We start from the raw sequence: 12366 nt of genomic DNA on the forward strand, positions 1-12366 counted from the left end.
CCAGTTTATTCTATTAATAAGCAGCCCGTCCAAAACTTTTCCTAACATGGGAAGGAGGCTAATCGGTCGAAAATCTTCTGGGTTTTTTGCATTTTCTTTTTTAGGTATTAATTTGATACTTGCCTTTTTCCATTTTGTCGGAAAGAAGCCAGTTTTAAGACAACCATTATATAAATGTACAAAAGCTATTGGGATCTCGTTGAAAGCCGCTTGCACCATTTCCGCTGATATTTTGTCTATGCCAGGAGATTTTCTCTTTGCTAATGTTGAAACAGCTCTGTGAATTTCTTGAAATGTGAATAGATTGTTTTCCCTCTGAGTTGAATGGAGTGTTGCTTCATGTCTTTTTTCAGAGTGAAAGTCAGTGTCGTTTACTAAATCGTCAGTAGGGAAATGAAAATGAAGAATTTCCTTTATATTCTCTTGTATTTCAAGTATAGAGTTGTTATTGTTTGTGTTGATTATATTAGGAACATGGCATTTTTTCTTTTTTCCAAAGATAACCCTGTATGGAACATCCCAAGGGTTTTTCTTAAACTCTTTACTACAGAAGGTCTTCCAAGCCTCTGTGCATGATTTGTTTATCTATCTTTTATATATTTTTAATTCTTTTTTGTATTCTTCCTCATAGAAAGTTTTAAGATTATCATCAGTGGCTTTAATCATTTTCCTTCTAATCTTTCTGATCTTATGTTGTTGGGCAGTCAGGTCATCTGTCCACCAATTTGTTTTTATCTTATTAGTTTTAGTTATACTTGTCGATAATTTTTCAGCCTTTTGTAGTGATTCTGTGATATAATTAGCGTAGTGATTTATGTCCTCTTCGTTCTGAAATTCTGCAAAATTATAGTTCCTCCATGAGGCAGAAAAAATCTGGCAAAACAGTTCCCAGTTCGTTCTCCTAGTGAGACCACAATTGTTTTCAGCATTCTCGTCACTAATAATTTCAGCCAAGATATAGCGATGATCACTAGCTGAATCATCCAATAGGGTTTCACATAAAATAATTTTATTGCTTAATGTTGTTGGAGCCAGAAAAACGTTGCTCCAGCACTCCGCGTGTGCTGTAAAGAAGGTGGGATGATTAGTAGTATTGGCCGAGTATAGATCGTGGCTGTCCATGAAACTGCCCATAAGTTGTCCTCTGTTATCCTCTCTGATGTGGTGCAAACTAGGCGATTTGGCGTTAATGTCACCAACCAGAATGAAGTTCTTACTGTTGAGTTGTCTAGTAGTATCCTCTAACTCCCTAATGCAATCTTTGTCATTTTCATCAGGCGCAAAGTATGCTCTGATAATGTAGAGCTGTGGGTTTTTCTTAATCGCTGCAGTAGTAATCCTTTGCGTAGTTAAGCTTGGGACAAAAGCAATGTCAATTTTATCTGTGAGAACAATTATACCACATTTTGGTTTTGTATTATTAGTCATTACTCTCTAATTTTTGAATCTAATGATTTTTTCGTTAATTACATATGGTTCTTCTATAATTATGATGTCGATGTCTAATTCATTTGCTGTTTTAATTATTAAAGAACTTGCTGCTTTGCTGCGTTGTGCGTTGATTTGGAGAATTTTTATAGTATTTCTATTGTTAATTTGCGGATGTTTATTTGAGTTTTGCTGTGTTGGTTGATGATTTACATTATAAGCCATAGTCCGTCCTCATGATTATTGCTGTTTTCATTCTCTTAGTAATGGGGCAGTTAGGGTATAGTGCCCCATGGTTTGTTGGTTGTTTTTTGTTATTAGGGAGTGTTTTGTTTGCCATTTGACAATTTATACAGCATGGTGGTTCTGATTTCCTATTACAGTTTGCAAATTTGTGATCTTTTCCACAATGGCTACAGTGTTGTTCTTCCGAGCAGTTCTTCGCCATGTGTGCAAACCCACAGCATCTGTAACAGCAAAGCAGTGGAACAAAATCGTCTACTCTAATTGTAGCCCAGTTTACAGAGATGTTTCTTTTTTGTATGAAAATTTCCCTTATTTTTGGATTTGTTGTTATAACTACATGCCTGCAGTTCTCAGTCACCTTCCCTCTTGTTATAATTGTATTAATCTTGCATTCTTCCAGAAAAGATTCTTTGGTCGTGTTTTGCCAAGTCCCATTTTGGTCATAAATGTACGGTAGTATATTTTCTTCTTCTATCGATTGGGGGACATTCAGCAATATCACCTTTGGCTTTCGTCATTCTGAGCACTTGGTTGTGATTTTTTGTTGTATGTTAGGTATACTTTGGATCTCGGTTTCCAGTATTGAGCTTTCTTGTTTATTCCCCACTCTGATACAAATTCCATTGTTATTGGTTTTTCTTACTGCTAATATCTTGACTTTTAATCTATGAGGTTGTATTTGTGTCTTGATTTCGTTAAGGACTTCAGCCATATTTGTTAGAGAGTCTTCATTCTGCTCTTTGGGGTATAATATAACCGCATGTGATCCGTTGGTTCCTTCTTTCAATGTTTTTTGTTCTATAGATTGCTCTATATTCTTAGTTGTATTGCTTGGTTTTAGGTTTCGTTTGACAATATCGCTAAAAGTCGGCGTACTTACAGTGTGCACTGTTGTCTGCTTAGATGCTCTTATTTCCTTTAGGATTCCATACATTTCATTAATGTGACCATACATTTTAGCAATATACTCTCTAATTTCCATGCATTGGTTGATTCTGATTGTTGAGTCGGTATGTTCTGGACATAAATCCATAACTTTGCCAATTAGAATAGCTGCTTCTTTTATTAAAACATTTTCTATTGGTTTTTGATCATCATGTATTCTTTGCCCTCATATATTGATTGTCGAGAGAATCGATTGCTTTAGAGAATCTAGGAAACTAGATTCTCTAAAGGAATGAGAGCCACCCTTTGTTCTAATATCGACTCTTCCATATTTAATTAAAAACTTAATAATAAAATAGTTGGCCTAGAAGACGTGTTTTTGGAAAGAGGCCCAGTGCCTACGCAACACTGTGATACTGAGTTACCTCAATATCACAGCGTGAAAAGATAGTCTTATATTAAATTGTAATAATAAGTAATACAACTAAATTTATATTATAAGTAAGCTTAATAGTATAAGATTAGAACTAAATTCTTGCTGTGTCCCTTGTGGCAGCTTGAAAACGATTGTAGAAAAATGAAAACAAGATGCCAGATGTTTAATCCAGCTGATCCATTGTCCGTTACAAAATCCGTTGCTATCAACCGTTGTAGATGTTCAAATATCCAAGGTCAATGACAGTAAGCGTTAAGTTGGCTTAGTGGGGAAAATCTAAAGTTTTTAAAATTGCAATTATTTAAAAACTATTTAACTTAGCACTATGAAATTTGGACAGATGATCACCCTAATGGTCTTCTCACAAATGGCGTCACCAAAATTCGTGGATGGACAAAGCCCGGCCCGATGCGGGCCGATATGTTCTAGGATAAAAAGTTAAATAATTTCGTCAATTAAAGTTCAAAGTTCACCAAATTCTAACAGTATACTCACTGCTATAGTGTCCATTGATATCCGTCTTTAGTTCCGGAGAATCGGACCCAAAGTTTTCGCTTTTTAAGATGGATTATCCAAATTTCGGGTGGTTCTATTTTTAAAGTTTTGACGCCATCTGATTTGGCATTAAATCCTCATTCAAACGGTATATCACAAAGAACACTGTCACAAAAATCCACTGAGTTATCGCGAAATATTAAGGAGCCCAAATTGACTGCATGCACACCGACTTGCGACTCGACGCCCTCTTGTCTGCTATAGACATGTTACTAAAGAGATGAGAGGGCTGTCTGTTTTTTGCTACAGACTTAGCCCTACGGAAAAAGGAAAGAAGAGAAAGCAAGAGATGTGAAGTGTGAAAAATAGGGGGGATAGGAAAGTTGTGAAAGGTAGGCATGGGACCAGAGAGCGTCTGCACCGGGACTTTATTGAAAGACAATCAAATACAATACAAAATAACAAAAGTAACAAAAGGTTACAGAGATAATAGGATATACAATGTGCTGACCATTTGGTCGCAGAATCAGATTAAGATTTACATCATTAAAATGCTACTAAACATGAAAAACTTGATTAACAATAAAACAATTAACAAGGGGTAGCAAAATCCCACTCAGCTTGAGTGGGTGCGAGGGAGTATTAGACAGACTTTATTTTCCTGTCATTTCAAGTGTCCAGCTGTTGCCCCGCTCTTGAAGTCCTCTGAAGAATGACACCAGTATGACACAAGAATTAAAGAATGACCCCATAATCAATCCTGCCCCAGTGACGATACTGAAGACCAGGTGCAGTATGGTGGCATTGTCAGTATCGGGGTTTAATCTCAACAGAGGAGAAAGGAATTGATCATGGGTCATGAAACAATGCAGAAGTAAGCCAAAGCAGATATAAGAACAGAAGTTGTCAGGGATATTCCTTCTTTCCTTTTTGTCGGTCGAGTGTTGTCAATTCTTTTTTTTTTGTCTTAATGCCATCTTCTCGATGATTCCGTTGATTATTCCCATTAAAACACAATGAAGATGTTATCCTCCAATAAGCACAAGGAGTATCAGAGATCCTATTCTGCCTGAGTGGGAGTGATAATGAAGACAACAATCTCCATTAATTGTTGTCAGTTGTATCTGTCCAAGTACAGTGGAACCCTGGTTAACAAACATAATCCGTTCCACGAGTCTGTTCGTTAACCGAATTGTTCGTAAACCGAAGCAATTTTTCCCATAGAAATTAATGCAAATACAATTAATCCGTTCTAGCCGTCAGTATTTTTGTAATTTTATTTGTAAAATGAGTTTTCTTTAATGAAAATATAGGAAAAAGTGCTCATAAACAGTCAATCTAGGTTAAATTTTCGGAAAAGGGGAAAGATTTGATGGGTATAAAAACATCACATATGATTGTTAAAGTTTTAAAATGACAGATAGCAGAAACAATAGGCTAAATTATGAGCGAAAGGCTTATAGGTTTATCAACAATCTCTGATCAGAGTTGACGAACAGGTGTCAAATAAACGCCTCAGAACAAATTTTTCTCGTGACCTGATCTGGTTTCAGTTTTTACCTGGAGACAAAGAAGAAAACAATCGGGAAGTGAGGAATGGGACGCAGGACTAATCGTAAGGTGAGATTCAAGGAAGAAATACTATAAAAACCCGAATTTCAAGGTCAAAACGCAGTTTTCCTAAAAATTCTATGGCGATTAATCTGTCTCGTCTTCGTCTGGATTAAGCCTGAAGTCGTGCCTGCTAAAATTTGTGTTGTGTCTCGCGGACCGCTCCAGTTGTTGCAGCTCTGTCACCTACCATTGCTTCTGTGACCAAGCGAACCCATCTCGTCCGCTCTGGGGCTATGACTGATTAGCTTGCACTATCGTAGGACCAGCGATACGCCACTCCTCAGTGCCGAGAGAAAATACTGTAGATAAGCCATTTCCAACTACCTCAAATATGTAAGCATCTTCCCGTTCTAATAAACGATTTTCACTGTAAAATACTTGTCATCTTTGTCTCCTCCGCCACACCAACGTACGAATGGACCATCACCGACACACGATTAACTGATTTTCCCTAAAAGTCGGCAAGCTTACAAATTTAATACAAAAAGCCGTTAAGTTCGTTATCCGAGACAAAATTTTTCCATAATAAAAGTTCGTTAACCGGGGTTCCACTGTATGAGAGTTATTCAAAATACCAGTTCTATTTATAAATATTTTTACATCATTCCATAAGTTTTTATCTATAAAAATTTGTGGTGGGTTTGGAGGCCATCCAATATTATTCAATAGACAGTTTTGTATTGGTTCAAGTCTAAGATTATCATAATTTATGCAATGAAAAAGATAATGCATTGCATCCCCTACCTCGTTCCATGTGCATTTATTAGAATTCCTTTTACCAAATCTGAAAGATAAGCAGGAAAATTCCCATTTTTAGTTATTAACTGTGTAGAGTTTTTATCAGGAGAGTAATGTTATACCTTTTGTCTGTCGTCAATATTAGGGATGAATTTGTAGCAGTTTCTGCCTGTATCCTAGTTTTGCCATTCTTCTTGCCAGGTTTTATTGGCATATGCAATCAGTTGCTTTTTAACCACTGTTAATGGAATGTCAGTGAACTGGAAGTAATCTGATTTCCTGGCCCCTAGTTTTGCCAGTTTGTCGGCAGTTTCGTTCCCTTCGATACCTGTATGTGAATGGAGCCAGCCAAAGTAGATTGTTTTTTTTTTTTTTTCTCTAAGATCTGTGCAGAAGTTATTGTGCGACCAGCGAGGCGAGTAAGATTTTTGCGGTTATTTATAAGATGCAGAATCATTCTGCTATCCGTTAGTAATTTTATGGAGCCTTTAAAATTATCAATGTTATTGGTAATAAATTGCAGAGCAGTATAGACAGCCCATAGTTCAGTTTTTGAGTTTGTACAGTAAGGGGCTAGATGTTGGTAATTTTGATAAATGATTCGGTTATTTTTATTTCTAATAGTGAATCCTGATCCTGTTCCATTTCTTCCTCTGGATCCGTCAGTGTAGACAGTATAGTTGGTATTGAGGTTGATTGCTTCCTGAGGTTCCCAGAGAATAGTATAATTTATTTGTTCAGCTGGGTGAATTTGTACTTCTTGTTCATTTAGTTTCCTGTCTATTTCGTTTCTTTGTTGTTTTTCATCTGGGAAAACTGCCTTTTTAATACTTCCGATAATATCAGAGTTGCCATTTTGGGTAGTTAAATACCAATGCCAAGTATTTATTTTTGCTTGAATATGCAGAGGGAGCACATTTGGGTAGTTAAATACCAATGCCAAGTATTTATTTTTACTTGAATATGCAGAGGGAGCACATTTGCCAAAACCTGGAGAGCATTAGATGGAGCTGTACTATATGCTTTTACTATTTTTATGGTATATTTTCTTTGAAGTGTTAAGATTTTATTTTTCACATGGATATTGTTTAAGGCCTTACTCCAAACAGGAGCCGCATATAAGATGGCAGGTTCAAAAGCGGCTTTGTAAAGAAGTCTGCAGTTTTTATAATTTAAACCCCAATTTTTCAATGAAATCCAATTTAAAAGATTTGCTTTTTTCTGCATGTATTTAGTCATTTCCCTTATGTGAGTATGCCATTTCAGTTTCTCGTCGAATATCACCCCTAGATATTTTAATTGTTGCTCCATTTTAATTCTTTTATTATTAATGTAAATACATGGTGGTCGCTGGATTCTGTTCCTTTTGTTTTTTCTAGTACAAAGCATTGCAGTACATTTTTCATTGTTGATGAGTAGTTTGTTTCTTTTACTCCGTTTGTTATGTTGGTAAGTTTATCTATATTCTGATAAGAAATCAGAAGAAGCAAATCATCAGCAAAAGCTTGTACCTCAATATTTTCAGTATCTTGAATTGAGTTCAGCAAATCATCAAACACCAGATTCCACAGCCCAGGGCCACTTCGTAAGCCCTGGGGGCATCCTCTGTTAATATTTCTTTCAATTTTTATGTTGTTACTTATGTATATTATTTTCCTTCCATGAAGGTAATTTTTTGTCAAGTTATATATATTTTTTGGGCATTTTACCTTCTTCAGTCGGTTTATCACACTTGGCCACCACAGGTAATCGAAAGCTTTTTGGAAATCTATACTGACCAAAATAGTATGATAGTTTTTTTCCCATGCTTTGTGGATTATTTCTTTTACTCTTAAAGTGGCTTCAATTGTAGATCGCCCTGGTCTAAAACCAAATTGTTTTTCATTCTGTTGTTTAGTTGTGTGTAAATGCCAGTTTATACGATTAATGATTAGCCCATCAAGAAGCTTTCCCATAGTAGGGAGTAAGCTGATTGGTCGATAATTGTTTGGCACTGTTGGGTTCTCTATTTTAGGGATGGGTTTTATGTTCGCTATTTTCCATTTAGTCGGAAAGTATCCAGTTTGAAGGCAGGTATTTAAAAGATGGAGATATGCTATAGGTACTTTATTGAAGCTTTTTTTTTAACATTTCAGCAGTTATGCCATCGATTCCATGTGATTTTCTGTTTGTCATTATTTTTACTGCTTCTTGAATTTCTCTAGTCGTAAAGAGTTTGTCATCTATTGTATTTATTTCTGCTTCAATGTCCTTCCTTAATTGTTTTTGTTGTTCAGTGTTGTGCTCTTGTAGGTCTTCAGGAAAGTGGAAGTATAATATGTTTTTAATATTTTCCTTGATAGCTATATTGTCATTCTTTCCATTTGTATTAGTTGTCATGATGTCTGGGATTGTTGCTCTTTTTTGTTTTTTAATAATCAGATAATAAGGTAATTCCCATGGCCCTTTATTGTTTGTTTCAGAGCAAAATTTTCTCCATGAATTTCTCCTAGTATTATTAATTAATTTTTTATAATCTTTTAGGGCTTGTTTGAATTCTTTTTTGCTTTGTTCATTCTGGATGTTATTGTTATTATATTTCAAAAAATTTTTCCTTAATTTGTTAACCTTTTTTTTTCTGTTTTGTAAGAGTCTCATTCTACCAATGAGTTTTTTTCGGTGGTGTTTTTTTAATCTAAGTGCTTTCTTTCCTGCTTCACTAAGGGCACAAGTGAAAAAGTCTGCATATTGGTCCAATTCTTCCTGAGTATGAACAAGTGGAAAGCTATAGGTCCTCCATACTCTCGAAAATTCCTCCCTAAAAACAGTCCAATTTGTCTGTTTCCTCTGAAAAGAGGGAATATGATATTTAGATTTTTCAAAGTTAGATATCTGGGTTAAAATATATCAATGATCGCTTGATGTATGAGTCAGTAGTGTTTCACAATTTTCAATGCTGTGGGAGAAATTCTCTGACACCAGGCAAACATCTGTCCAGCAAATGGAGTGAAGAAGGTCGGAAGTGTGGACATATTAGTTGAGATTAAATTATATTCGTCCATTAAGTCAGCAATCATTCTTCCTTTTTTGTCCTGTTTAGGGTGGTACCAAATTGGTGATTTTCCATTCAAGTCACCAGTTAATATAATTCTGTTATTGTTAATTCTATGGAGAATGTCTTTAAGTTCATTGATGCAATCTTCATTTCGATCCTCCGGGGAGAAATAGGCACTAATAATAGTAATAGGGTTATTTTGATGTAGAATTGCCGTTGTAATTCTGTCACTACTAAGAGATGGTATCATTGCAAGGTCCAGTTCTCGATTACATTGGATGATTCCACTTTTTGGTGTTTTGTTTTTCACTCCTGTTAATATCTTCCATGTACCAAATCTTACAATTGTGTTTTGGATGGTATAAGGCTCTTGGATACATATGATGTCTATATTTTTATCATTTGCAGTTTTAATTAATTGCGAACAGGCCGCCTTGCAACGTTGGGTATTTATCTGTAACAATTGTAAAACATTTCCATGCTGGTTACAAGTGTTATGTTGTCCTTGACTGTTGTTGTAAGTTGTTATATTTCCAGAGTTATTTTTAGAAGCCATAATCAATTCTGTTTATTGTTTGTTCTTTTATTTTTTGTAGTGTCGGACATATGTTGCTCATGGCATTATGATGAGTCTGTCTTTTTTTGTGCTCTGGTAAATCTTGGTTATATTTTCTACAATTAATACAGGATGGGGTGGTATGTTTTTTGTCACAGTCCTTAAATTTATGTTCCTGTGCACAATGGCTGCAGGTTTGGTTTTCCTTACAGTCTTTAGCTAAGTGTGAGTAGCCACAACACTTATAACACCTTGTAATTGCCAAAAAGTCGTCCACATACACGTTAGGCCAGTCCATTGCTAGGTGTCTAGCCGAGATCAATATGTTTCTAATTTTTGGTGTTACTGTCATTACGACATGACGACAATTTTCTCTTGTATTCTCTCTTCTAAGTGTTGTGTTAATTTTTGTTGTATTTTTTATTTCATCTAATTCCATGTCTCCCCATATCGAATTTTGTGTTATCGTGACTTGAACTATCTCTTCATCCTTTATTGCATTTGGCACATTGATTAAAATCACTTGAGGTTTTCTTCCCTCAGAAGTCTTACACTGTATTTTGTTTTTAATGTCAGGAAGGGCTTCGATCGCTTCTTTTAATTTTTTTTTGTCATTTTCACTACCAACCCTTATGCAGACACCCTCAGCCTTAATTTTCCTGATAGTTTTCACTTTTATCTGTAGTTGCTGAGGTTTTATTTTTTCCTTAATATTTTTTGTTATTTCTTCCATGTGTGGTAATTTTCCTTCTGAGTCGGGTTTCGGGTAGAGGAGTACTGCCTGGCTACCCCCTGTTCCCTCGTTGTTCACTTTTTGTTCTATAGAACGTTGGATCTTTTTTTGTAGCGTTACTTAATTTAACATTATTTTTCAGAATATCACTATATGTTGGTTTTCCAGGGTAGGTTTGAGTGATTTCTTTATTTTTTCCTTGATTGTTTTTTATTTCCATTATAATTCCGTAAATTTTATGGAGATGTCCAAATAATTTGGTAGAACATTCCCTGATTTCAGCCCTTTGGTTAATTTTAATTGTAGAATTAGTATGCTCAGGGCATAAATCAAGAATTCTGCCCAATAGCCAATTGGCTTCTTTCAATAACATATCCTCAATGTTTCCTTTATTTGTTGGGGAAGAAGTTTGTTGCTGTGATCCATCCATATCATCCAATTCTTCAAGCGGAGTAATCACAATCCTAGGTTCCGTAAAACTATTTGCCATTATTATGCAAAATTCAAGTGTTTTTTGTGTGTACCTATCCCAAAAACTCAATACAAAACAAAAGAATAAGCTGAAGAGAAGTATCTGTAAAGATGAACCTCTGTTCCAAAGATTTCTGCTCTGTTAAGTAACTTACTGAACAGAGCAGAAAGAAAAGATAGAACTATATCTAATTAACTTAATTAAAACTAATTAATCTAATACAATCAATACAATGATGATTACAGGTTGAACTTGAAGAAGTTGTATTCAAATCACCAAAAAATCCATTTAAAAACAGTAAATCATGCAGAAAAAGTCTTGGCGATGATGTCACGTAAGAAAGTTTTTTAAATTTCATTGAAATCGTTGTATCCGTTAAGGTCAACGACCATTGGAGCTGCTTCATTCAGTGAAGAATTTTTAGAAAACTTAAACTTGCCGTAATTTTAGAATAACTAGAGTTAAAACACTGAAATTTTTACAGAAAGTTACTGAAACCGTCCTCCCACTGTTAACAGTGAAGTTTTTTGTGAGAGTTTAAAACTAAACTCGATGCGGGCCGTTAAAGGCCGATCGAAAGTTTCGAGAAAGTCCTAATATCTCTAAAACTAAAGGTCATAGGACCTCAAAATTTTGGGGATGTACTCACTTAACAATCCTCTGTAAGATGTCGTCGTCGTTTCCGGAAAATCTGGCACCGATTTCCGGATAATCAACTTCGAAAAATGGACTTTTCAAATCTTCGTATTTTCCGAAATAATGGTCCTATCTCTTCAAAAATGACACCATCCGACTCCTTGTCATCCGATTTCCAAAAATAACACAAATAAAATCCAAAACTTTCGCGAAAATCGTGAGATGAAACAGAGCACAAAAAGCACCAACTTCACCTACTCGCGACTCGACGCCCTCTCTGTCTGCTATAGACAGGTAGTAAAAGGCCGCACTCATAGGTATAGCCTATAGCCAAGAAGAGGAGGAAGATATAAAGTTGATTAGGAAGAAGTTAGCTCGAAGGGAAAATAAAGTTGGATAGGATAGAGGGAAGGTAGTAACCTGGGGTCATAGGACCCATGGGCGCCTGCATCGCATTTATTGAAGTAAAAGCAGTACAAAATGAGATACAAAAACATTAAACATACAGTGTGACATAAAAATAGGTAACGCGACAATAATTGGTAAAACCAGTTTTACAAAAGAGTAAGATTACATGGTACAAGAATATCAAACAAATAAACACATAAGATAAACACATAAGTATACAGTTGCCGCTACTAGAGATGAGTGAACACAGAGCGCGGCAAAACATAACATATGTAAGAACACATTTATATACACAGAGGTTGAAACAGATGCACAGTACAGTAGACCAGTAAATACAGTAAGTATTGAGGATCCAAAGGGAGCAAAAGTCCCGGGAAAAGACCGGGAAAAGACCTGGAGAGTACTAAAGTCCGCTCAATCCAGGATCTTGATGCTCTTAGCGAATGTAAGTAATCTTATTCATGTAAGTAATCTTTTATTCATGTAAGTAATTTCATGTAAGTAATCTTTTAATGTCAGATAAAGATTTTTAGGGCAGTTAAATTGTTTTAGATTATGGAACAAGGCCGGCCACCATAGGGAATTGAACGCATTTTTATAGTCAATGGATATCATTAGTGTGTGTTGCCCCTTGTTCCATGCATTTTCAATGAATCTAGTAGTCTTGTGTAGGATGTGATACGTT

General features: G+C 35.6%; 1 protein-coding gene across 1 annotated transcript; it reads right to left on the minus strand.

The window, feature by feature from the left end:
- Positions 1 to 585: 585 nt before the first annotated feature.
- On the minus strand, positions 586 to 1428 carry LOC111613382. The gene has a single exon (XM_023354727.1). The coding sequence runs from the start codon at positions 1426 to 1428 to the stop codon at positions 586 to 588; it is 843 nt and encodes a 280-aa protein (XP_023210495.1).
- Positions 1429 to 12366: the final 10938 nt, after the last annotated feature.

Source organism: Centruroides sculpturatus, unplaced genomic scaffold, assembly GCF_000671375.1.
Source record: "Centruroides sculpturatus isolate CEXI.00-Female unplaced genomic scaffold, Cexi_2.0 scaffold1691, whole genome shotgun sequence".
Classification (NCBI taxonomy): Eukaryota; Metazoa; Arthropoda; class Arachnida; order Scorpiones; family Buthidae; genus Centruroides; species Centruroides sculpturatus.

What these genes read in the sequence shown, in the direction of transcription:
- LOC111613382 (XM_023354727.1), bottom strand. Translation starts at nt 1,428, where the DNA reads ATGACTAATAATACAAAACCAAAATGTGGTATAATTGTTCTCACAGAT.